The sequence below is a fragment of the Ptiloglossa arizonensis genome, chromosome 7, assembly GCF_051014685.1.
Source record: "Ptiloglossa arizonensis isolate GNS036 chromosome 7, iyPtiAriz1_principal, whole genome shotgun sequence".
NCBI classification, from domain to species: domain Eukaryota; kingdom Metazoa; phylum Arthropoda; class Insecta; order Hymenoptera; family Colletidae; genus Ptiloglossa; species Ptiloglossa arizonensis.
This window is the reverse complement of record NC_135054.1, coordinates 22,257,869-22,285,275: the sequence shown is the minus strand read 5'-3', so window position 1 is coordinate 22,285,275 and position 27,407 is coordinate 22,257,869. Positions and strand designations below refer to the sequence as shown.

General features: G+C 48.9%; 1 protein-coding gene across 1 annotated transcript; it reads right to left on the bottom strand.

Moving 5' to 3' along the window:
* Nucleotides 1–12,107: 12,107 nt before the first annotated feature.
* Nucleotides 12,108–16,260, bottom strand: LOC143149698 (uncharacterized). The gene is made up of 4 exons (XM_076317267.1): nt 16,026–16,260; nt 15,899–15,969; nt 14,200–14,566; nt 12,108–12,343 (listed from the first exon to the last, which is right to left on the bottom strand). Exons 1-4 carry the CDS (start codon nt 16,258–16,260, stop codon nt 12,108–12,110), a joined length of 909 nt encoding a protein of 302 aa, XP_076173382.1.
* Between the last annotated feature and the right edge of the window lie 11,147 nt (nt 16,261–27,407).

Here is a 27,407-nt window from a genome sequence, read left to right as displayed (position 1 = left end):
TTTTTTCGTAAAGTTCAAACTTTCGCGCAGAGCGGAAGGTGAGAGGATCTACATTTTTCGAGCGTCGAGGAAACCCCGTTTAATTGAACCGGAACTATTTTCGATTCGTATGCGTGGTACGTAGTTCCGCGAGGACCGAGGAGAACTCGCGTTCGTACGTGACCGATCGTCGCAGCCTTGGTCAACGCGCACACGTGCAAATGTCAGACAGCTCTCCGTTAGGAGTGTATCAATTCGATGCACCGACCAGGTGCCACTTAGCGTTACGCGGTCGCTCGTCTGTGTCCTCCTCCGGCGCTCCCTCCCGCTCCCTCCCACTCCCGTACGAAATTACGGCACTCTCTATGCAACCGTGCACTTCGGTGCGAAACCCCAGGTCGAAATTAACCGGCTAAACGCGATAATTGGGAGCGTCTATTAATTATGCCGCGGTCTTTAAACGGCCCGTTCCGACCGTGTCCGAAACTTATCTCGGTGCGGTCACTCGCGTAACGCGGTAGATACGCGCCGCGACGCTGCGGCGTCGTTCGTCACCGATTGGAAATCGGTCACCGCGCTCGTTAACTTCGCGTCCACGAGCTTTTCAGCGTTAGCAACGTTCGAAGCGTCGCGATAACCGACGAGTGAATAGTTCTTCGTCGGTGGAGGGACAAAAAAAAGAACAGAAAGAGAACGCGTGGAAATGTACGTGGCAATTTTTGGAAACACGCCACGAATATTTCTTCGCGAACGAAAAGAACACGTGTCTCCGAAACGCGTGGAAATGAACTCGCCACTTTCGAAAGAGCCTCTGTAAATATTTCTTAATAGGGAAACGGAGAACGCGCCTCCTCTCGAAACGTGTGCAAATAAAGGTGCCAATTTCGAAAAGGCCGCTATAAATATTTCCTCGCGAAGAAAGAAACGTGTGTCTCTTTTGAATCGCGTGCAAATAAAAGTGTCAATTTTGGGAAGTCCATCGCGGAGAGTGCCCCGAGAAAAAATTCGAAAAGAGTATTCTTCTCTTAGCCTTCCAATCTGGAAGATCGATCGGTGACCTTTTCGTAAAAGTTACCAAGGTTTGTATCCAGTGTTGCGGTACCTGCGAATAAAAATATTTCTCGACGAAAAGATAATAATACGTGTCCACGAAAGACTATCATCGAAAGAGACTTGAAAAAAAATTCGCAATCCCGTTTCAATGTCTCGCTCCGGAATACAAAGATCGATTGACCCTTCTCCGAAATATCTATCGATCTCTAGAACCCCGTAAAGAACTCGTCTCGTTTATCGACATCTTCGAAGCTCCGTCGTGGCAAGATCTCGTGATCGACGAGTCCTTCGTCGAAGGATCAGCGGTCGCTTGTCGCGGTTTCGATGCGGGAAATCGAACGTGGATGTTTTGGTTCGTCGAATACTCGACTCGATCTTCGTATCCGCTTTGCATGCGAAATCGTTCCCAACGTGTGCACGTTCGGCTCTCGGAGACGTTTCCCGCATGCACGATACGTCTTCGATTTTTCGAACGATAATTCCACGGGAATCCGTGTAACGGGTGCCCGGTCTCGTTGTTTCGGCTCCGAATTTCGAGCGTATACCGGTCTTATCGCGAAACAGTCGGAAACAACGCGGCGGAAAGGACGCGGATACACTTTTTCGCTTCTCCGCGCGAGCAGCCTGCGAGAGGACGATTAAGGCTTTTAATTTACGCGCATTGTTCCTCCTGACAAACGGCGGGTAAACAAAGTTCGCTGCTCGGACCGCGCATTGATAAAAGTTCCGAGCCGCTGCGTTACGCGTCCGCTCCGAGGCAACGTTTTCCACGGTCCGTGTATTTAATCTCTATCGTGCTCGCCCGGCTTTCAGAACCGCAACGAAAACTGCACTTTAACGGACAACGCTCGGGGAGAATTAACGATGAATTATAGTTTCTGGAAGCGCGTAACAACCACCGTGTTCCGACGCCTCTCTCGAGAACCGCGAGCCTCGAAATCGTTTCACCGAGCAACGATCGCGAGCTACTCGACACCGAGATCGTAATCGTCCGAGACGCAGATGCCCGAAATTACGCTCTTCGACTGGCTCGACTTTGCCGAACGTAAAAAACGAGCGGTATCGTTAACGACGGCGCGGTTAACGATAATTTACAAAGGGAGAGACCGATACTCGAAAAGAAAGTACGCGAAATCGAGCCGTCGAAACTTTTACCCCCTCTGACTCTCCGACGGATTGCGTTACGGGCGAAATGCGTTGTCGACGACGGTGGAGATGAGCGACAATTTGAATAATTGACCGAGAAAGAAGTACTCGAAAAGTTCTCGATCCCTGATCGTGTCCGCGGACCGTTCACCTTTTTCTACGCGTACGTGTTCTCGTGGGTGTCGATAAACTGGATACAACGGGGCAGCGTTACAGAGACGAGCCACTCGATAAGTAAACTCGATGAAAAAGGAACACGGGGAAAGAGTGGCGAGGAGAGAACGGTAATCGCGAAATGGTAGGAGAGCTTGGAAACGAAATGAAACGGAGGCTGTGTTTAAGAGCGAACCGAATCAATAGCTCTACCCTGCGACCCGTGGGCCAAATGTAGGTCATACCGTGATCCCTTTTTCCCTCTCTATCTCCTTTTCTCGCCCGTTTCTCTCCGCTTTCTCCCACTCTTCTCGCGTTCGTTTCCCAGCGGGAAGGTGCACGGTATATTATTGCATCGGCACCCGGGCGCAGCGCGCTCGTTGCCGGTTTATACATTTTTCATAAATAAATTCCACGGACGTTACAAAGTCGGCCTCGGCCGCTCGCTATCGACGTATATACACGCTTCTGGAATTACATATTCGACTGGCCGCTGTATGCCACTTTCGCGAGTACCGTCATCCAAGCTTTCAACGATCAACCCTTATCGCGATCCACGGGATCGATACGAATACTCCGGCGTTCTCGATCGGAATCCTTCGACATCTTAATTCGAATCGTTTTCGAAACAGGATCGATAAGAACCGTTGCCTGAGAATTACGCGATCGAAAAACCTGTAGAAAATACGATGCGTCCAAGGAGACCGTACGAACGCATTTTCAATTTTTTACCTCTTGTATTTTCGGAGGTCCAGAGTAACCTCGACTTACTTAAACTGTAGATTTCTTACAGAGCGACCTTGAGCGAATTTTTAAGAAAGTATCGCTCGAAAAGCTCAAGGAAATCCCCGAAAATGGACGACGCGATTGAAAGGGCATCCAGTGGGCGTTCGATGTATCTCGTGCAACTCTGTTCTCGATGAAATCGGTGGTTAACGAGATACTTTGATCAATCGCCTTCCGTAACTCGAAGATATAAATTGCACTTTCGTTTGCGCAACTCGCGGTTAATTATCCTTACGCTTCGCGATGCGAGAGCAACCGAAGAAAGAGGAAAGTCACGGAGAGCGATCTCGAGCTGCCGATTGATTCCGGTCCGACCTTCGATCGTCCCGGCCGAGAATCAGCCAGCGTTTGTCTTCCGTTACCACGAGCTCGGACAGGCCTCGAAAGATCGACGACGTTATTGCCCTCTCGGGTGTGCCAGGAGGGAAGAAAAAAATAGAAACGTGCTTTCAACGTCTGACGTTCGAAATCCATCGTCTCCCGGTGTCTCTTTCCTCGCCGGAGAAAGTTGCGATTAGTCTTCGTGCGTTCTTTTCAACGTTACCTCGCGAGACTCCGGGCCAACTTTCATCATTATTCTTCTTTTGACGCACTGAAAAGACCTCCCACCCTCGAGGTTGGTTCTCTCGTCGTGTTTGCTCTCGTTCTCCCTTTAATTAGAAGCCGAAGCAGCTTCGTTACTCGTTACGCTCGAATTTTTCCACGCTAAAGAGCGGAAACTTAATACTCGGAAATTTTGTTACGAATTCCGTGTTACTCGGCCGCGTGGCGATGAAACACGCTCGTCCAATGGGAACCGGTATACGCCGCGATCGTAAATTAAATTCACTCGCCGGCGTTTACATCGTGTTTTTGCAAAAAGCACTTGTCTCCCGTTCCTACGTCGAACACGGGATCCGCGTTCGTACAATCCCGACGTAATATCGACGCTGCGAACAAACACGGACCACCTACTCTCCACCGAACTCCGATACTAAATATGCTCGCTGTTATCCACGCGTAACTTTCGCGAGCAACTTTCCCGGCGAGTCTCGGAAATTATCGATGGACGAATCGTGCGCGAATTTCCAAATTAACGCACCCTGTTTCTCGACCCGTCCTTGTACGGTGGTCCCCAGGGTCCGTTTCGACCCGCGTAACGTTTCCAATTCTTGCAACGAAGCAACGACGAAGGAACACGCGTGAAATAGGTGGAAACGTAAACGGTAATCCGGAGCGTAGAAAATAATCGCGAAGGAAAAATAACACCTGTTATATTTCCCACGGAGGCGCTGGATTAACCAATTAGAGAATACACCGTGGAGGAAAGGTTCGAAATCGTCGCATTTGTAAAAATTACGCGATAAGTATTATTCCGTTTTACGCGTACATTGCGATAAATGATAATAAACGTGCATTCGCGCTTACGCGAACTTCCACGGATATAACCGAAGCGGTGCGCGTACACTCGCTTAATAGGACGCTGCGAGCGATGTAATAATTCGTTGCAACGCGTTGTACTTTACACGCTGCTGCATTATACTTGGATGAATTGCAAAGCTGAATGGAGTACAATACGCGGGTTTACGTGTTCGCTAGGTCGAGCGCCGTAACGGGAGCGATGAAAGCTTCTCGATCGTGAAAAATGTAGTCTCGGTGCGAGTGCGCTGATACATCGAAAATCAACCCCGAGACTCGATTAGACGCGATGTTTGTTCAATAATGAAAATTTCCGTTGTAAAAGGGGAATTGTTCACGGTGAATCGAAATGGCGATAGCTCTCGGAGCATCCACGATTCTAATCGTTAACCTTCCAAGGTGATAAAAGAACTAACAAATATACGTAAATATATTTCTCGCAATTACCTGCTCGAACGAGCGACCCTCTTCGCCGTTAGAGTTATCCCGAATCACACTGTGGCGCAATAACGATGCAATTAGCCCACTACTGCCGCGATCGGGGATTAATCCGAGCCTCAATTTTCTAAAGTGGTCGGAGAACATTCACCGCGACGATTCCCCAAAATTTTCTTCCATTGAACACGAGAATTTCCTCTAAATTGATCCTCCTCGATCAGCTGTCAAAGTTTCTCCGAACCTGGTGGTGCAACGACGTAATTGATCCACTATTTTTACGATCGAGGTTCAATTCGAGCCTGGCTCTTTCGAAACGGTCGCGCAACGATTGTCGCAAAGATTCGCCAAAATTTCCCTCCAATATCGCGTGTATTTTTCACGCGATTCGCTCTCGATCGTTCGACCACCGGCAGAGTTCCTCGGAACCGCACGGTGGCGCAATAACGGTGAAATTAGCGCGTTATTTCCGCAGCGGTGGTGTAACGGGAACGATTTCACCGCGAGCGGGACGAATACGTTCGTCGTTGGTCGAGAGGTGGAACGAACGAACGCGAAACCGTGAGCTCGAAAATAATTGCCATTAATGACGGTGACGACGAGATCGCGCCGAATAACAAGATTCGGAGGAAGTTTCGCGATTGGTGACCGGGCGGTGTACATCGAGTTGCTCGTTCGTCGAAATCCGATTGGTCGCGAGACTCGGCCGAATTAGCAGTTAACAAATTAACGGTGTCCCGGTACGCAACGGTGTTGCGTACTCGTAACGCGCACGAAACGCAAAATTGCCGCGGCCCGTAGCTTCCTGGCGTTTCCTGCCGATTGAAATACGTCGTTCGACCAACGCGAGACCGTCCACCCGTTCTCCGCTCCGAATGGCAAACCTATTGATTATCCGCTCGCGTTCCCGCCGCGCTGTCCATTTGCGGGCTGATTCATTATGATTGCAGCGCCGAAACGGTTCACCTAGGCCCCCGTCTGCACCACCGTTTCTCTCTGCTTGGAAACTCCAACGACTCGCCGATAGCGTACGATCAACGGCCATCACGAGCCGCGTTTCCGATCGCGGAGACACCGTCTCGTCGAAAGAGCGCGCGAGGAAACGATCGATCCCGCTGGAAAATTCTTTTCGATTCGGAGGAACGATTATCTCGTTCGATGATGTCCAAATCGACGACAATAACGGTATCAAAAGGTAAGAGGCGCGAGTAATCGCGAAACTATCGAATGTTTCCATCTTCTCGAAAATTATACTCGACGGAGGAATATTATCGGAACGATTATACCGTACAAAGAGCAACGTCTCGTCGAGAGCTACCCATCGCGGATTATCGAGAAAGTAAAAGGGATGGAAAGATCGAACGCTTTCGTTTCTCCGAAAATTGTTCTCCGTTCGATCCTTTACGCTCGAGGGGCTGTAACCACGAACGCGCAATCCTTCGATTTGAAATTTCCACGCGTTCGTAGCAGCGTCGATTCTCCGTTTCGTGGACGGAGAACTCTCGAGTTTTAGGTCCTGATCGTTGAAGCAGGACAGGGGAGAACTACCCCCGAAAATTACAGTTAAAACTTCGAAGGAAAAAGTCATTTCCCGAGCACGGTGTGGCCCGAGTGGCCGCCTCTCGAATAAAATTTACTTCTCGGGACCCAATTGTACGCGAATCTCGAAAACAACGCGTCGTAATCGAACCGAGTCCGAAGGGTTTCTGTTTCGTTGGCTCGAAACACAGAGCAGAGGGGGATGGAACTCGACTTAACGATCGAAATTCTCGATCGGTTCTCGCAACGGAAACAGCGGAGCTGGTAGTTTCGAAAAGTTTCGACTTCTCTCGAGTCGCCGCTATTTCCAACATAAATTACGGTCACCAATGACGAGTCGGATCGACGTTATTAAGCGATAAAAGAACCCTTTTCAGGGGGAGGGGGGATGATAAAAAGTTTGGGCGCGGGTCAGCTGGAAGTTTCAATTATGAAACGAGATTAACTTCGCTAACTTTCCGGCAAAATCAACGAAACAGGAAGATCCCCCGTTATGATTTCCGGTCGGGAATAGACGACCCCGGTTGGTTTTCCTCTCTCGGCCGCAGATTATCTCGGAATACATTTTCGGGGCAAAATTCCGCGGAATTCGGAACCGAAAGATCGGATCGCTGCTCTCGAAACTGACCGTGACTTTCATTTACGTAACTGGATCGTTGTTTTTCGAGATCACGAGCTCCGACTAATTTTCTCTTCGAAAGAGAAACATCTCTCCTTGGAGCGAATGCGACGATGATCCAAACTCGATGATAGTTTTAAGAATTGTCTTTACATGCAAAAGGGTCCTTTGTTACGCGATCAACGGTCAAGCTATTTTCTTCTTGACTTTTTCTTTTCGGTTCCAAGCAGAGAGTCACGAAGAGGACACTTTCATCGTGTAGACCACATTGTACTTTCGTATACTCTTCTATCCCAACTTTGCACGTACTTGCGTGTACAATCACTGCACTACCGAATAGGCGCATTGTGATAAACTTTGCAACGTGTTTCAATTACACGAGGATGTAACCCTGCGACGAGCCTAATTCGCGCATCGAATTCATTTTTTTAAACACAATGGAGACGCTCGAACAGGCAGGGTCCCGTACTAGTGAATATTCCGAGCTAGAAAAATATTTACACAGCGAGCAAGATCGTCCGTCGAAATTTGCAAATTCCGTCGACAATACCACTCGATGGTATCCGGTTGGTTCGTGGCGATCGTCCATTGTCCCGAATAAAATTTGCGATTCGGTTAATCGATGATCGAGGAACGGTGTTCGACGTTGTATTTACCTACTCTCGATTAGTTTGTCGGCCACGTTGCGCGTTATTCCTCGTTTTCGTCTCTCGGCAAAAAAAACCCTGCTAGCGAAAACAATACGCCGTAACGGGACCATCTTAAATTTGCATCCGCGAACGGGATTACGCGTACGGCGACAATGGCGTCTGCTGGCTGATTCCGGCGATAACGATGTCAATATTCAACGTAAATATTCGCCAAGGCAAAACACGCCCGTCCCTCCCGCGTTTCCGTAATAAATTCGACGATGCGCCCGCGGTGTGTTTAATCGGACAGGAATGTGGGTCAGCGTTGCGTTAAAATCGCGCGACAGCGCATCGACGCGACGGGCTACGACCGCGATGCAAAAATTTCATAAATATATTATTCGTAATTATTCATTGACCCGCTTCGGCGCGGTCGGGTGGCTCGTTCGAACCGCGACGCTGATAATCGGAAAAATACGCCGGAATCGGACGCGGTTCCGGGGTTCCTCCCTCTATATAATATCCAGTTCGGTGTTTGCTATACAGAAATAATTAATACGAAGAGCCGTCGGTCTCATTACGAATAACGATCGCTCTCGTCGTGGTAACGGTATCCATCGGGAGCCACTCCTCTATAGAGTCCCGTCACAATTACACTCTTTTCGGGGAATTTAGCTTTCCAAAACGCGAGATCTAGCAACGTGGAATAACGAAGGTTTAACGAACGTTCCGACCCCTCTGCCATCGAACTGGACCGATCGTCGTTCGTTTCGTTCGCGCGAGAAAACTGCGATTCGGAAAAGTCAATACCTTTCTTCTTTTTTTTTTCAAACGGAAGAAATCCTCCAAAGTGTCTTTGGAAGATGATTTAAACCCGCAGAGTGATAATCGTTCGTTCGCAAGATTTTCGCCAGCAGGCCTCGAAATTGAACGATTGGGGAGAGATACGGGCGGTTGAACGTCGGGTTCGAGGCTCGCGGGCAAAGTGGATCGTTGGTCGCGGTTCCGCGTGACCGCAAGTGGGTCGAACGAAACAATAAACGGAGGAGACTCGGTTTTCGGGGGATGTTTCGCGTGCCGAGATCCTTACGTGTCGTCGTCGGGCGGCGTAACGGCCGCGATAATGACTGTATAGACATTCGGGGCGCGCGCGGTATTCCGGGGGACGTGGTAATTTCCGGCGAATCTTGGCAACTGCTAATTACCGTTGGCATCGCGCTGCGATTACTCGAACCGGGGGTCTCGCGCTCGACGCGAGTCCTCGGTGATCGAGGGTCGCCGTGCGGCGCCGCGACGTTCCCTTTTCCCGTACACTGATGCACACACGCGCGCGCGCGCGCGCGCGGAAACGCCTTCCTTCGACGCCACGTCGCGTTAACAAATTGCGGTGGAGATGCTCGCGTGTTGGCCCGTCGATGCGGTTAATAAAGTGCCGATGCACCGAGCTCTCGACCTTAAATAGCATCCCGAGACCGAAAGGGATGCACACCGATGTCCTTACCGCGTGGAACGAGCACTAATTAAAGGTAGAACAGCTTTTCAACCTTCGACGTCTCGATTCTGACGAAATTTCATCGAGAGGAAAAAATAATGTGAAATTCAAAGGGGTAAGAAAATTTCCTCGAGAGGAAAATAAATCTTTTCGAAAGACGGAGGCTCTAGAAATCGCTGTAAAGTTTCCGTAGCTCGTCCACGCGCGCTCGTAGCATCTTACTACCTCGTCTTGGATAGCGATTGTCGTATGGTAAATGGCCCGGTACCTTCTCCGTGCAAGGACAATTCCGTACGCAAGGTGTCTCCGTTAAATCACGAAAGAAAAGCTTCTTCGGAAGTTTACACCGTTTCGAAGTACGAAACACTCGAGGAAAGTATCGACGTTCGGTTACTGTGCCACGCGCACCGCTTACTGTCCCCGTAACAGCTTCCTAAAAGACATTTCTGAATCAAGATCCCGCGAAGATTGCAACCGAACGACCTTACCGCTGTAGTAACCCAACCAAAGGAATTTCTCGATTCTAAGATCGACGATATTGTTCCGTTCGAGTCGCGGAGGCGTTAGTTTACCTCGATGAAAAGAAAGCGTGCGTTTCGTTGAATCGCAACGTTGTTCGAAGGCTCTGTATAATTTCGTTTTCGAATAGTCGGGAGAGGCGATAAATCGTCTCTGGAAAGGTGGACGCGGGCGGGCCTGGCTTCCTCCCAGCCCTTATCGTCGCCAGGGTTGTTCGTCGTTCTTTTCGTTTCTCCTTCTCCCCTCTATCGGCATGCATTCGAGGCATTGTTAGCGCACGGTCGAGCCTTCCTTTCATCCTCGTCCCCCTGTTATTCGCTCTCGTGTCCGCCGTCCCCGGTCCCATTACCCTCCTTTTCCCCTTTTGTCTTTATCCACTCGCGATAACGACGTTCCGTTGGTATCGAATTGATCGGACGAGACGCCCCTTAACGACGCGTCGCGTGTGACTGCGCCCGGGTGTGGCCAGAGCTTCGTTCCCATCGACGCCGATCGACCTCCTTTCCGCGTTGGCCTTCGCGATTACGAGTAATTACGCCGCGGGGGATTTTTTCTTTCCCGTTTTCATCCGCGCGCAGATTCTTCTCACCGTCTTGGCGACACCTCGATCTTCGACGCGGCGATACACGCCCGAAATTGCCACCTCGACGCGCGTCGGTGTCACCGAAACTGTCGCGTCGCCGGTACATCGTCGAACACGGCGCACGTGACCCGGACTTTCGCGCGAGCACCATCCGTAAAAATTCACTGAAAAACCTAGAACCGATTCTCCGTAAAAGTTTTCGACAATGGACCACTTACCTCGGAAAGTCTCTCCGTCGAAAATCTCAGCCGCGTGCCAAGCCCGAGTCGTCGGATCGAGGACGTCCGACATCGACGGGAGATTCTACTTCCGAAATGTCGGGGATTGTAATCGAACCGGTGGAAGAAATTTACCTACGGGGAGATTGGTACACTTTTGTACCCAATTTTGCGTTCACTCGACAGAATACCTTCTCGTTATTTATCAGAAAGTCGGGGATTGCGATCGAACGGATGGCTGGAAATAAATTTTCCCCGCGGGGAAATTGATGGACTTTTCTATTCAATTTTGCATTTACTCGATAAAATGTCTCCTCGTTATTTATTTTCCAATGCGAGAAGAGAACGCAGTCGCTTCTTTAATCGTTACAGCGAGCGATTGTTTTTAAATTGTACCGTACGTTTTATTAAATACAACACCGTTTCTCCGGACGATCGTTCAATTTTTCAATTTACCGACAATTTCAATGAACACGTCGGTACTCTCGCGAGCGTAATTCCTACCGAGATACTCTATCGCGTTGATTCGGGCACGGATAGCGTATTCGTGTCATCGCACGGTACATTACGGACCGGTCGGTTTAATTTACACCTCGCTACCCGAAGCGACGCTCGACGGAGACTATCTTCGGTCGAGGAGAAACAAGCGACTGGCATCGACGACGGTAATTTATTCAAAAGGTTGACCTATATTTACAATATTGCGCAACGTTCGCGGTAATCCCCGCGCCCGGGACGCGAGACCTTTGGTATCGCGAAACGAGTATAACCACGAACGAGAGAACTCGCGTGGGCGTCTCGATATCCGGATGCGGAAGCTGGAAAATGGCTGCCGGATCGAGAAGAATCTAGTATCGCGTGTAAACGAAACGTGGACAACGTCGAGCAATTTTTTACCTCTACGGGTCGACCGTAACGTCCGACCTGATACTGTCCCCAGCTCCTGCCACGTGACACCTTTCAAGCTCCCCACGGTACGTCCGACGTTGAGGAGAATAAGTACCGTGTTGGATAAGTCCGTTTAAGTCGCGCGAAGGCTGACCAAAACTGCCCGTGATTCCTTCCAGGAATCCGTTTCCGTGTCGCCCACCTAATACGAGAAGCTGGATAGGTGTAGACGTCACTTGGATCAAGAGGAACAAGTCGAGCAACTTTTGCCTTTGTAGATCGACCGAAACGTCTGACCCAATACCATCCAGAACCCCTGCCACGTGACATCCTCCGAACTCTCCATATTTCATCGAAGAGATGTAACGGAGAACGACACAAAAGTTCTCATCTTGCGAACGTTTTGGTATTGCCTCCGACTCGGAACGATCCTTGATTACTTCCAGAAGCGATCTTCGCGTCTCCCGTGAGCGACGCGAGAAACTACGAAGATATCGTCTGGGTTAAAGGGAACGTAGTACCGCGTAAAAAGGGAACGTGTACAGCGTTGAGGAAATTTTGTTGGATCGCAGGTTCAGAAGGTCGATCGACTGCCGATCTAAATGTTTTCCAGAGGTCGACTTTCCAGCTCGGCGCGGTACACGGTGAAAGGCGGAATCGGACAAGACGGTCAGTACCCCTCCTCGTTCGCGTACAAGGTATAATCGGCAACGTCTTGTTCCCGTTGCGTCTGGTGTCGGTGATCGTGAACCTGGCCTTGACCACCGTAGACGTCGAGGTTGGTGCGGTCGTTCTCACCGGAAGTGTGCACCACGGCGTGAAATCCGTCCTTGTCCGCCCGGTACCTTACGACCCTCACGTTGCCACCTGGCTCCTTGACGCTGTACTCGCCCGACACGCTGTTTCCTGCGGGAAGAAACGAAAACGTTCGTGGATGCCGCGAAACCAATTCCCAGCCTCGTTAACGAGACACGATCGAGTGCACGGGGAAATTCCGAGCCGAGTGGCTATTAGCGTAACACCATTGGCGAGGAACGTCTCCGTTAATAGAAGAGGCACGGCTGTGCGAGAAATCGCGAGCCGGCTCGAGACGCGTCCTCTTTATTTACAGCCGAGCACTACTCCTCGTTCTTCAAATGGATCTCGCGTTTCCGTGGAGCGGATTCCCGATATCGCCATGGAAAATCGATCCTCGTGTTGCAAACGCGTTGCGCAATAACCCCGCGAATAATCGAGCCGATCTCGTCTTTTTACACGGCGATTTGGAAATTAATTTCAACGACCTTGAAACAAAATCGTTCACGCTCGCCGAGGCGAAGAATCGAGAGACGCGTGGAAATTTTTACGATTCGATGGAAAATCGTTCGCTCGTCGAATTAGACGGTATCGCGACGCGATACAATGGACAATCGAGGTGACATTTTTCACTCGGCGCTTTGGAAATTCATTTCACCGATCTTGAAACGAAATCACCTCCACGAGGCAATGATTCGAGGTGCGTTGAAATTTTTGCGATTCGATGGAAAATCGATCGTTCGTTAAATTGTACAGACTCGGCGAGAGAGTTGCACCGGTAATCGAGGCGATAATTTTTGTTCGGTGCCTTGGAAATTAATTTTCACGATCTTGAAACGAAATCGTCCCCATTGACCGAGATCGGTCCCACTGTACGAGTGATTCGACGCGTCGTCGAATTTAGGTGCCGAGATGCGTGAAATGTTCGCGACCCGTGTGTTTTCTTAAGAATTTCCTCGATGACGTACCGGTTCTTTTACGTGCGCGCGCGGCGCGCGATTTCCCTAAGCTTCGCAGCCGAAATGGCTGCCTCGCTGGACTATAAAAGTGCACGGTGTCCGAATATTAAAGTCGCTCGGCGTATTTACCCGTTCTGCCTCTATCCTCGCCGTTGGATATTCATGATGCGCGTCCAAGCGAATTTCTCTCGCGGCCCAAGATCGTCTCGAGTTTCTAGCGCGAGCTCGCGCGAGCGAAATTCGTAAAGGCGACGCTCTCAAAGGAGACCGACCGCGCGGAACAGTCCTCCGCGTTCGACGTCGACGTCGACGTCGCTCGCTCGACGACGGTGACTCGGTTTACGCCGTGGTCGTTTCTGATACGCGGACTAAAATAGTGCGCACAAAGCGTTTAATTTGACCGCGTTCACACCGAGCGTGTCGTGTTTAGAAAAAACGTGCGAGCGGAGTGCTAGACGGATACGTTTTACATTTACGAAATTACGTTTTCTCGGAGATTCATTCGGTACTTCGAGACGGTGGCAAAGGAAGACTACTTAATATTTCCTCGATTTTCCTTCTTCCGCGTGCCGCAATTTTATCATTTATTTATATTTGGCGACCCGAGAGAAAAGCGTTATCGTAATTTATTTTCGCGCGTCGCATTCTCGAGCTCGATGCACCGCGTGTTCGGCGCGAGCAGAGTACCTTGATCGATCGTTTACATTCCATTGAATTTTTTAAAACCGTCCGCGTAAAGTATCCAACCTTGAAAAGGGAGTTTCGTGGTTTGTTCCAATTCCGTCTTCCGCCAGAGTGCACCGAACGTTCCGCGCGAAGAGAGTACTTGGTTCAATAATTTACACCGCGTAACCCCGAGGAAGACGTTTCGGGTTTTATTTTAATTCCGCTTGTCGTCCGCGATTCGATCGTTTACGCGCGAGAGTGCACTCCGAGCGCATCGAAGACTCGCCGTGCATTCGCCTCGGCGGTTGACAACCGGGACACGAGCGATTTTCCTCCGCTCACCGTCTCTGGTCTCCTTCTGGTTGTGGTAGTCGCCCGTGTGTCGATCCTCGACACCGTACGAGAACTCGTACTTCGGATGCGCCACGTAGTCCACCGTGTACTCGTGTCTCGGTTGTTGCTCCTGTTCGTGGAGATGGTTCGCGTCGTCGTTGTCGTCGTCGTGCCGGTTGTACTCGGCGGCACGGGGCACTTTCACCTCGTACTCGGGCCCCTCGACCGGTCCGTGGAATTGCACGTACGAACTGGCCAACGAACCGCCTTGCCCGTGAAAAGCTTCCTCCTGGTAAGCCTCCTCCCCTTCCAGCGAAATCACACCGGCGCGTGATCGATGACCGAGTGCCAGCGCGATGGTCAAGGCGATACCGACCTGTGTACGCGAACGCAAAAAGTCACCTTCGAGAAACGCCTCGTAAAACCCACCCAGACCTCCCACAAAGCTTCTCGAAGATCCCTCGACCATCGATACGGGCCAGGGTGGACGTCTAATGGACCGACTTCGATCGTCGAGTCGTTCGCGAACGATCGATGGGATATCCGAGGGGTCGAGCTTGAATAATTGTCGACGGTGAAAGTTATCGATGATCGGTCGCGAGAATGCGTTTCAAGAAAAGAAAAAAGAAAAAAGAAATACCAGAACCACCACGGAGAGAAACACGAATCGTAACGCGAATATGGAATACACGAGTGGAAAGCATTACCATCGAGCTGTTTCCCCTTAATTATGACCGGGCTCGAAACGAAAGCAATCGAATACACTGCTGCTTTTATATCGACAAATTGAATCTCGTCTGCACCAAGGGATGGAGAGAGAGACAGAGAGAGATTGAGAGAAAGGGAATCGACCCGAGACGTTCCAGTTTTAATTACGCCGGTTCGTAGAGCGCAAACCCTGACTTCCGATAGGAAAACAGTCGGCTCGTCGATTATACGAGGCAATAAAAGTTTCGTCGTCGTTGAATCGAAACTCGATTCCGTTCGACGCGTTTTCTCGTTTATCGCCGGGCACGGAATTATCGAAAAAGGTTGACCGCCAAGTATCGAACGATAATATTTAACACGGTAGGAGAGAGGGGAAAAAGGAGACAACAAACCCGAAATCTAATAGAATTTTTTCCACGGTCTATTTGCTCCGATTGGACGATTCCGCTTCGAATAACGAGCGATCGGTCCCCTCTCCCTTCGATTTGCAACGGTGCAACAAAAGCGTCGTCCACCGCGTCGTAAGCGGGGAAGATCCACCGTGAGGAAAAATTCCGTTCGGTTTTAATTACACGAAGCTCCGCTCGCGGAATAACAAGCAACCGGGGTATACCACTCGCGAACGTCGTCGCTACCGAGTCTCGAAACCGAGTTTACGCTGGACTTTCGTCGCGTTCGTTCACCGTTCCGGAATTATTTATCTCGTTCGTACGCGAAGCACCTTAACGAGGCCCATAGACGCGAAATACGACGACGGTGTACGCGCTTCATCCGCCAGGAGCTAATTATATTTTTGCAAATTACTATCAATTAAAGTGCCGTCCAAGTTTCCTCGCTTTTTCCTCCCACTTTTCCGGACGAGGAAAAAACCGTCTCTTAACTAGCACTTTCTCTCCGTTTCGTTCTCCCGCGTTCAGATCCGATTTTCCTACCCCCTTTTCGTCCCTGGTTTTTTCACCCCGTTTTCTAACGTTTCCTCCCGCGCGCCCCGACACTCTACCTTCAATATCATCTCTCCCATTACGGTATTTAAGGCGGCCAAGCGAGAACTGCAACTTTCCAGCGTGTTTTCTACGCTTTTATACCCGCTCGTGTATCGACGTGTACCCGACAACCGGTACGTAAACCGTGTTGAGAATCTGCCCCGTTACGTGGGTACCGCGTATGCGTGTGTACATTTGTGAATTTCGCTCCTGTCACGGTCGTCCGTGGGCCCTCTCTCCGCTTCCGACGACTTTTCACGATCGGAACTGTTTGTCGTCGAGCGGGAACCGAGCTCGAGAAACCACGGAGGACCAACGATCGCTTCTTTTTTTCCCAGAACGACGAAAGACTCGTTTTATTCCCGAGCATGCGTTTCATTTCCCATTTAATCTCTGCCTACCCCTTCGTACGCGTTTTCCATTGTATTTTAAAGATCCATCGAGGGAAGATTTTCCCTGCCAATAGCTCTCTTTCGGTTTAGTTAACATTCTCGTGAATCGCGAATATCGCAACGAATATTATAAATATACTCCTGTGTATTTTACGCGTATGCGCTGAACGTTATTCTTTTCGTTTGGCGAAGATCAACGTAAATCGTGATCATTATTATGAATATTTCTCCCGTCTATTTTACGCGTAGATTGTTCCGTTTAATCGGTATATTTCTTGCGTCGTACATTTGAATGTGAAAACTACCCGGTTGAAGATAATGATATTATTATGGAAATTCTCCAATTACAAACGGTGCTCACTTTGCGATGCGATATGATTTTCGTACCGCTGCAAGTTCGTTATGTACACTCAACTGTATTTCAATCGAGTCTCTCGCCACCGAAAGCTGTTTGGAAAATTGCAGATTCCGTTGCAATGAAAGCACGATATTTCACGATAAGTTATCGCGTCGTCGAATCGGATAAATATCAAGGATAAGTAATTCGTCCTCGCGTAACGAACTGTTGGCCAAGTGCTCGGGAGCATCGGATCACGAAAAATGATCGAGTTTCGCGCAAGGTGGCTTCCCCGCTTTCGAGGAGGCGACGCCGAGCGGCTTCTTTCCTTTCGAGAAGCCCGAAGCCCGGCGTTAGCTGGACGACGACGACCGGGACGAATAATCCGCTTACCTCCGTTCGAGCCCAGGATTTATTTGGAATCTTAACCCCTCGGGAGTTGGTGCTTGGATTGAATCCAGTCGGATCTACTACTTTAAATGCCCCGATCTCCGACGGTTTCCTTTTTTTCCCTCCTCTCGAAAAGCTGGCTGGCTCGTTCGTTTAATAGTCGAGCTTAATTCTTTTATTGGGCTGTTTGTTCGAGTCTCGAATACCTCGACGGAGAACGCTATCTATTCGATTGTCCTTTCCAAGCTCGGAACAACGGGGTTAGGTTCTCGAATCGCGACGATTCTTCGTCTCTACCCCTTTTACAAGTTACCCCGGATCGTCTTGTAAAACCTTTGGCAATTTATCGCCGCCCGAGGATCCTCTCGAGTAATCGGTGTCGGTTCTATCGTCGATTCCTTCCGAGATTCGAGATACGTTTCCGATCTCGTGCGTCGAAATTTCGTGATTACGAGTCATCTAGCGTTGCACGGTATTCGGCGATGCGTGCGCTGGAGTGGGGATAGCGGAGAGGAACAAAGAAGCTATAGCCTGGCGTTCTACGTTGTGCGCGAAACAACAGCGACGTAACCAGCGTAACTGGAAGAATAAACATTCACGCGTGTAAGTAGTGGGAGGTGTACATTCCGTGTGTAAGCAGTAGAAGGCATATATTCCGTGTGCAAGGAGTGGAGAAAGGTAGTGCGAGAAAAGTAACGAGCGTTCCTATTATATCGTTCCTTTTCCCACTTCGCCCGTGTTACCTTCCCCCGCTCCTAGCACATGTGATTCATCGTACGTCTCTGGCCGTGCTGTACCCAACGCAAGTATCTCCGTACAATTCGTTTTTCGTTTATAATTCGGCAACAAATATTTGCGTACCGTACGATTGGTTGTTTTTCTCAAGAATCGTTCGCGACTTTGATATTTCTGAAGAATAATTCGGCCGTGCTTGTTCGAGCCCGAGCGCGTTTGAAATCGAAGATCAAAAGACTTGATTTCTCCGGCGGGTTTAACAGGTAGACCGGAAAACGCGGAGGAAACAGGAAGAGGAGAGGGGGGACGAAACGAGTAAAGGGTTAGGAACGCTACGCGCTCGTTTCTGGATATTTACAGAAGTCTCCTTTGAAGAGACGTGGAAAATAAGAGAACCTCGACGTCATCGGGGAAAGAGGGTACGGTTGATTGGAAAAATAACGAATTACGCCCCCTCTGCTCCCTGCTGTCTCGCGTTTCGAGACTTTGACGGTCAAGTTTCTCCGTAGTTCCAATTCCTGCATATCCTCCAGCGCGAGAGTTTCTCCTTCTAAAAAGTTTCTCTGTCTCCGCAAGGACTCGTACGGGAAAATAAAGATCGCAGGTATTAACAACGTTCCCCGTGTTCATCGTGGCTAATGTTCGCGATGTTTTCTTCGATGTCGCGAGCTGCGCGGTTCACCGAGTTGTTCCGTACCTCGATTCGCGGCCATCTCGTTTCGAAATAGGAAAATCGAACGAAATCGAAGAGCTCGTAAAATAAAAGATCGTTCGAACGGAGGACGATTCTTGAGTTTCGATTCGCGCGAAGCTCGAGGAGACGAGCAAAGACTCGTTGTTCTTTAAACGCAAACGAACCGACCGAGATCAAGCTGAAGAACGCGATCGAGAAATATAATACCGCTAGAAATGTATGGAAAGTAAAACGAAATTTCGAACGATTCTCTGTTCTTTTTCTACATCGTGGAGCACGAAAAAACAAATCCAATAGCCTTGATTCATTTGCAACTAACAAGTAGGTTAGATATTTATCTCGTTGGACACTCTAAATTAGTACGGAGTTTGTACTAATTTAGTGTTTCTCGAGGTGTGTCGAGGTTTCGTTTTTCAAATACGCGCGTATACGTCTTCCGAAACCGTGATAGATAAAAATCTGCAACGAAGTCGAGTAGGGAAACGTTTCGGCGGAAAGATAGATATTTCGTGGAACGGGCAACGGAGCACGCGAATCGAGATATCCTCTCGAGCGAAGTATCCTTTCCAGCGTCTCCGCGGGTTATCGATTCACGGATGATTCGAATTATTATTCCACGTGGCAAAGTTTACCGGTGGATGCCAAGCGGCGAGCGTTGCAGAGGCCGCCCGTACTTCCCCGAATGGAGTACACAACAGACGCTGCTTTCACGGGGCAGAGCCAACCGGAAGTTGGCCGACGTTCGAAAGAAATCACTTTATGCGCTTCTCTCGTCGACGGAACGAAATAAAAAAAAATAATTTTTTAATAAAAAAAAATAACCTGCAGCATCGAGAGTAATCCCCGATCGTCTCGATTCTCGTAGTCGCGGAATCGATCGATCGACGCGTATCGCGCGACATTTTCTTTTTGTTTTTTTTTTTTTTTTTTTTCGGTCCACGAACGAGCAAAAGCTGTTCGTTGTACGGTCCAATTAAAAGACCGACGACGCGACTCGACGTATAAAGAAAGGACACGTTTCGTTGTTTCGTCGGGCGCTCGCTGCTAATTGAATTTCCTTTGTGAACGATTCGGTCGGCGTCGATTTCCAAGCATTATTATTTACCGAGCTTTCGAGGAAACCCGTTCAAACGGCACGAGCTTGCCCGGTCGACGAATATAAACATATTCAATTAGACCGACAGGGGTGCACGGGCAAACGGCGAAGCTGCCGGCATCAAACGATCGATTGTTCCGTAGATGCACACAAACGCGCGCGCGCGTACACCGACGTGCACACCTACGTACACGTGTACACACGGCGCGCAACCGTAAATTATTCTCGCGGTTCGAAGCAGAGGCGCTTCATCTTCGGGAGACCAATTACAACACCTGTCTTCGCTCTGAATTAATCCTTCGCTCGGAACAATTACATCGTCTCGATACAGGTAACCGGCGTTGTTTACGTCGAAAGCGCTAATTGAAGAGAATTCGCGGCGCTCGATCCACGGAACCACGCTGCCGCGAGACCGAATTTTCTTTCAACGGGGGGGGAAAAAAAAAATTGGAAAAAGCATACACCGCTCGGACGAGAGCTCGCGGTCCGCTCTGCTCGAATTATTTTGCATTCAGCGGGACCTTTGACGCGAGATACCGAACGAGAGTCAACAACGAACGACAAGAGAAAAGGATCGTTAGCTTTGGCCAGCCTCGAACGTGTACTCCTCTCTGAAACGATCGGGGTACCGAGTTCCGGTTCGGGAAGATCTTTCGCGAAAGGAAAATATCGAGACAAAACACCCCGAATCTCGATGTTACGAGTCTCCGTCTACGAGGCGATCTTCTTTCTCGAAAACGAAGCACCGTATGCCGAGCACGTTGTCGTTATACGTTAGATGCGTATATGTTAAAAGCACCGGTCTTTTTCTCTGATCCTTTACGGAGGATAATACGGCCGGCTGTTGAAAATAAAGGGACCAGCCGCGCGATAAAATTCGGAGTACGATCAAACAAGCGAGGCGAAATAGAATAACGACGGTTTTGAAAATTTTCCCCGTTTCCTCTTTCTCTCTTCCTCCTCCTCTTTATAGGTACTAAACAATAAACGCGTTATCGCGTTTTTTAATACCGCCGGCGCATTGTCCGCGAGCATTTAATAGTACCTCGAGTTCGTTTCATTCGGCGAATTAATTTCGAGTCGATTTTAATCCATTCGCGCGCAAAATGAAAACATTTTCGAATTTTCCAACATTAACTCCGGAACGAAGTTGTCGTTCGCAGGTCGCGAAAAGGAATGAAAGAATTTATCCGAAACAAACACAAAAATTGGTAGGTACGCGCGAAAAGAGTTTCCCATCGACGGAGAGGATATTTTTTTACAACCGTGGTATAAAGGAGTTAAACGCGCCGCGGAATGGTACGTGGATCGCATTCTGGGCTCGGATTTTCTCGAAACCATGCGAAAGAAGCTTTTCAGGAGTACACATACCGTGTTCCGGGACCGTCAGATCGAGGAAAGATCCTTTAATTTTGCGCGAGTAAATACTCGCTCTAAATTCAAATTCTCCGCAGACTTGCGTGCTACGATATAAGCGGGGAAACGGAAAACGAAGAGCGAGACGGAGCCGCAATAAAATCAGAACGCGTTAAATCGCGCTTCGGACGGGTTAAGCGGCGATGTTGAAAAAGCTTGCGGAATACTAGTTGCGCGGAACGCTCGCGACGGGAATAACGCACGGTCTATTTGAAACGTTTATAAAATTTCGACACAGGAACTCTCGCGGCCCGTGTTCGACGAAAAAGAGAAATTCCACGCGAGCGCATTGGTTCGGACGTTATGGTCGGACACATTCTACTTGCGCGAAACGCTACGCTCCAGCCACGGCTGTGTAGCGATTTTATTTAACGCAGTGCACCCTAAAATTGGAAGCGTTTCGAAAATGGAAGCTCGAATTTTCGCAACGTACTCCTCTCTCCCTAGGAAAGATCGTGTAAACGCGAAGAATATCTTTCTTTCTTCGCGTGTTCGCTACGGTATTGTAACGCTTGAAACTTGCTGGAACAAATGATCGAAAATGTTTCTATTATTATCATACGCTACTAAAAAAGTACCTTCGGCTCCCATAATTCCACTTACGACTCCAATCGGGTAAAATTACAAGATAGAAGTATTTACATCTCGAAGTAGTTTATCTCTCTTCCAGTCGTCCTTACGAAGAACTTTTCTCTTTGTAGTCTCGAATTAATCTTCGCGACTACAGCAGCGTAAACACCGAAATCTGATAAGAAAATTTGTCTCTGTATAAAAATAAAATCTATCTTGTATAAATTAAGTACGTGGTTGTTTCGCGCGAACAATGACATTGACGCGTGGCGCATACGCGTCGATGTTTTCCATCGATTGTTCGTGTCTCTCGAGTGGAGGTGGGGAGACTAAAATTGTGCTCGATTACGCGCGAACGAGTCACGATCACCGTCGCGAAGAAACGGTGACTGCGTGAAATTCCTTCGGACCTCCTCTCCCCGTGAACGCTACGGTAAAGCGTATCGAGTGCAAATTGCGGCAGACAGTCGATCTGGGTCAAGTCGATGCTCCGGACCCCGTTGGTATTGTCGAGCGTCTCGCGATTAAACGAATACAGAAAGACGGAAAGAAACGAGTTTCCTCGTCGCGGTTCGGTGACAGCGCGTCGTTTACATTGCCCGGAGCTTTTCGCGGGCACGATATTACACTCGCGCCCGAATCGTTCGCGGTGATTTATGAGCCCCGAAACAAGAATGCGCGTATCGGGAAGTTTGCCGCGAAACAACCAGATACACCGTAGATTTATTTGTCCGCGAACGATCGCTGCACCCGTCCCATTCACGATGCCCGCGAACAATGTTTTTCAATATCTAACGTTTCGCAGTGGAGCCCGAAACGTCGGGAAGATCGATCGGATCTCGAACAACGACGGAGGGATCGGTAACGCGGTACGAAGCGTAGAAATTCAAGAACGACTACCTTGATTACTCGCGACTTGCCAGCCGGTTCTCGTCTCTCGATGACTTGCAAGTATTCGATCAGAATTTTACCAGCACTCGGAACGATCAAAGTCCAACGGTATCCTTTCGTAGATGGACAATTCGTATATGGATGAGTCGGTGGCTCGAATACTTAAAGTAGAAAGCGAGTTAAGAAGATATCGACTACTCTCGCATCGACCGATGCGAGATTAAAGACATTTCTAAGGTACACGGGAGCAAGTTTCTCGAGTCCGACGACGACTTAGAAATTCAATCGGATGTTCGCAGTCGACCCTTCTCTCGATTTCCTACTCTCGCGAAACCCTAATTACACCGCTCGGTTGGATCGACGTCCATCCGTGTCCTCTCGAGCACACAGATCGATACAAGGCCAACGTATCGCTCGTCCGGAAATTAAATTCCCGTGTCAGTCTTCGCGACGATCCAGAGGGGAATGTCCGATACGCGAAACCATGGGGGAAGTTTTTGCACGATTAACGGAAGAAAGGGTCTCGACTGGTGCGTAATACTGTGTTGCTCGAGTCTCGTGGAGGTTTTTAGCCATCCCTCGCCTCGATGAAACGAACAATGGCACGGAACGAAGGTGACCCGGGTTGAAGCGGTGGTTCAACGCTCGTTGCACTCGGAGCTCGCGGCCCGGCTCAATTAAAATTCTCGGTGAAATTTCTCATTTAACCGAAACACTTGCCCCCCTTTTACGCGGCAACGGTCCGCGCGACGGAATTCCACGAACGGCGGTGGGGTGTAGGGGACTCGGCGTGCCATTTTTCGCCGCTACGTCGAGAAATAGTTAGCCAGAAGGAGTTAACGGGCTGCGATAAGGAAACGCAATTTCGGCCCATTCTTTCCGCGTAATTGCGGTTGCGTCTGACGTTTCACCGAGCTCGGAAAGCAATGAAATGTTAAAAATGCCCGGGGAACGTTAAGAGCCCCAGAATGTGCCAGAACGTGCCGTTTCATTTGCATCCGCGTTTCCGCCGTCTTTCGGTGATCAAGATGCGGAAGCGGTCGGTGTCTGCCAACGATCGCGCGCCTACTCCCTTTACCCCGTGGCAACTGTTTCGAAGGAAATCGCGCGAGGTGAATATAACCGTCTCCCTCCTCCTCCTTCTCCTCCTCCTCCTCCTCCTCCTCAGCCTCGCCCCCCTTCTGTAACCGCTTGTTCGTTCGCGATGCGTTTCGAGACGGTTCGTTTCCTCGAAAACGACCTTACGAGCCAAATACGCGTTCGCCAAGACCTTTTTCATCGTCGTGTTCGTCGATTCGCGACTCGAAAATTCAACGAAAATCGCGAGATATCGAGGACAGGGGGTTCAGAGAGCGCGGTAGTCGATCGATCTTCGTTCTCTCGCTACTTAACTAGCGACGCATCGCACGAAAAGGGAGATCGAGTATTGTTCCTACGTACAAGAGCTCGACAAACAACCGGCAATTACGTTGAAAGCGGTTACCGATAAAGGTGGTTTCGCTCCGGGCGAGTGTACAATGAAAAGGGACTCCTGTCGTTCGATCAATGGGAACGACGATCGAGATGGCGAGTGGAATCCCTTCGCGTTGATTACGCCCAAACCCCCTCCGCTTCCTCGGATCGTTACGATTTTGCTTAACCCGGAGTAAGTAAACAGGTGGCAAAACTCTCTGTGTTCTCGATGTTCCAGAGAATGGAAAGAGTGTAGAGGCTGCGTAATTTGCGTAATTACGAAACGCGTTATTCGACAAAAGTTCAATTTTGCTCAACCTCGGCGAAGCAAACAGGTGGCCGAAGATGTTTAACGAGAAGTTGAAAGAACCTTGAAATCTTTGGGCCGTTTTATGACCAACGAAGGAGCTATATATGTATCCATTGAACTCGTTGTTTATCAAAGAGATCCAATTTTAACCCCGTAAAAGTAAACGAGCGATTAAAGGGGTCCGACCTGTCCCAGTGTTACGGAGGATCGTTAATCGTGTCGCCTAATGCAAAGAGGTGTACATATTTACGCGAGGTAAGGTGTTTACTTAACTTATTTCCGTAAAAGAACGGAGATACTTTTTTCTCCGCACCGGAACCTGTCGCGTATTTTTCCCAGCGTAATATCGATTACGATCGTTTCGGTTCGAAACACAGATCACGCAATCGTCGATCTGGACACGCTCGGGGCACAATTTCCATGAAAAAGTCGCGGAAATTTCAGCAGAGAAATCTCGAGCCTTCTCGAAACGTCACCCCGAACGATTCTATTCGACTTTTCTTATCCAATTAAGCCGCCGTTGGTTTTGTCGGGACGAGTGTTTATTTAAACGAATACACAGAGCGTTTGTTTAGTCCGAGCACCGTAACGAAAAATGTTTCTCCATTACTCCAATTACGGAAAACTTGTGTGTACAATGTTCCTCTCCAAAAGTAACACCCGACGATGGAATAAGAAGACAATCATCTACCTGGACACGCGTGTACAATGTAACGAATACCAAAACGGAAATAAACATATTAGCTCTCGAAAGAAAAATCCCAGACAAAAGTCAGTCTGGATATTTCTTCCAATACTTACATTTTGTTCCATAGTTGCAACTTTCGAAGTAGGTTACCAATCTGAAATGTTAACAACGAGAGAACAACGATACGTGAAACCTCTTCGTCTTCCTTCGACTCGAGAATCACCTTTTTAATAGTATTCGCTCAAAGTCGGTGATCCTCGTCGAATTACGATCGGTTGAAATATTTCTCCGGATAATTTCCATCCTCGTTCGATTCGATTCGAAGATCGACGCGTTCGCGAGTCGTCGACGTGGTCGTGGTCGACCCAAGGTACGTGTTCCAGCGTCGACGTGTGCGAATCAAAGTTCAAGTTCCCGATTAACTTGGACTTGTCACGCTTGCTCGACCATGCGCGCGGCAACGAGCGAGCGAGCGACACTTTCGCTTCGCCGCGATCTTAAGACCTGTTGATCGAGCACAATCGAGTTTCTCGTCACCGGACGGTGTGTCGTACACACGTGTCACCGGCAAGGCACACACGGTCAAACACACGTATGTCAATTTGCACGCCGCCTAACTAATCCTCGAACGATGGTAACAGCTGCGGGACACGTGTCACGCGGATCGGTCATCGTGCTTTCGGTCCAACGAACGACTTTCGAGGTCAAAGGAAATGACAATTCTATGCTCTTGATTTCGAGGAAAGTCTAGGTGGATCGTCCTATCAAATGTTCGAACAGGTTGCTGTTGGAATTGAAAGGCAGGTTCTTCGAATCAATCTCTGAATGCGTATTATTGCAGAACTGCAACGTAATGATATCATCAGCAACGTGTTTCTTATCAACCATTGGTGATTGATACATATATTTCTTGCAACATATTTGGGTCAATTTCGATTTGATTTCCAGCCGATATCTACTTAATAATTCTGGTGAATTTTACCGGCAGCTTTCGGGCAAAAACTGTGCAAAAGTTACGGAAGGATAGTCATTGTACAGTGTCTCAATATCGTAATGATCACTTTGTGTACACTGTTCAGAATTTTCGATGATCGAGATCGCTGTAAGATTCAGGTATTGCGAAAATTCCGCAAAGTTAGAGCCCATCTTTCGCATATTCGAGTCGTAAAATAATCGATGGGTTCGCTCGGGGCGATAGAGCCACGCGTGTACCTGCGCGAGGGTTTACAGTTTTCCATAAAGAAATATAGTGGAGCTTCCCCAGACGCGACAAAGTCCCATTGTAGTTTATTATCCGGGCGATCGAACGCACGAGATTGCTTTGTAACGCGTATCGCATGGTAGAAATTGACTGGACACTCGGTCGATAGTAAATTACGGTCGGGTTTCCGCTCATGGGGTATCGGTGGAAGCCAGACGGCTCACGAGTCCTTTATTAACAATTTCTTGTTAGAGGTTGACCCGTGGACGTTGATTAAACGGGAATAGTAACGTTTTCTTCCGCTTCGCGTCCCCGTCTCGTTAAAATGGTGACAGGTTGCCGCCTCCTCGATAGTTATCGGTCGAAACGAGATTTATCGATAAATTTCGACTAGATAGCTGGACATATCCCAACGACTTATTGCAGTCGAGCAACTCGCGTTTATTGGTTGGCTCGACTATAATAGCACTCGAGGTAATCCTACTAGTAGCGGTAAGTACTTTGTCGAAGTCAGGGATCAAAGCCTTTGTAATTCTATAGGGTGGAGCGTGAAAGCGCTTCGACCGCGGCACCTGTGGACTTTCGTGTACACGCGAATACGTATCGGAGGTCCCTTGGAACGCGCCCCCGACCAAACTGGTACTAATAAACATTCGGTTTAAGCGGGCGACCGAACCGATCCTAATTTGATCGAGTTAAGCGACCCTGAGCGAATTCTACGGAAAGAGGATGATTCTCCGGTGGAATTACGACTAAGAGAGAGAACCCGCTTATTCTCGTTCTCTCGTTGTTAACTCTACGAAACCTATTCCGAAAGTTACAATCTTTTTCTAACAACGGAATGAAACGCAAATATTTGGAGAAACATTTAAATCGATAGATTCTAATTTAATCGCCGACCTCGATCAAATAGAAAAGAAGACGATCCTCGAGCGGAAATACAACGAAGATTACCTCGTATTACCTCGTTCTCCTTATTATCCGTAACAACGAAACGAAACGCAAACATTGGAAGTTATATTTCGAGAATTCTTCTCGAAAAGTATTCCGTTCCGTATCGGTTCCATCGAGGATATCGCGCAAGGAAGACCGTAATTTTTGCTATTTATCGTTAAATAAAGCGTGCAATCTATAGCAACGACCCCAACTGCTATCAATCGAACGGAAGTCCAATAAGAGCTTCAATTTCGTTCGCTTGGGAAACATTACGAAGGAAAGTGGGATCGAGAGAGTCCGACAGAGAAGCGGTATTTGTGTTTTAACGATCAACATCCGATGTTCGAAACTTACCGGATAGATGTACAGTTTCGGTGGTAAGTTGAACGCGTGTAACGCGCTGGCAGGTTAATTAAAA

What these genes read in the sequence shown, in the direction of transcription:
- LOC143149698 (XM_076317267.1), bottom strand. Translation starts at nt 16,260, where the DNA reads ATGAAACGCATGCTCGGGAATAAAACGAGTCTTTCGTCGTTCTGGGAA. An exon ending in TGGGAGAGATGATATTGAAG is followed by an intron (nt 14,567 to 15,898) that starts GTAGAGTGTCGG and finishes TCGCGTACACAG; the next exon opens with GTCGGTATCGCCTTGACCAT. An exon ending in CCAGAAGGAGACCAGAGACG is followed by an intron (nt 12,344 to 14,199) that starts GTGAGCGGAGGA and finishes TTCTTCCCGCAG; the next exon opens with GAAACAGCGTGTCGGGCGAG.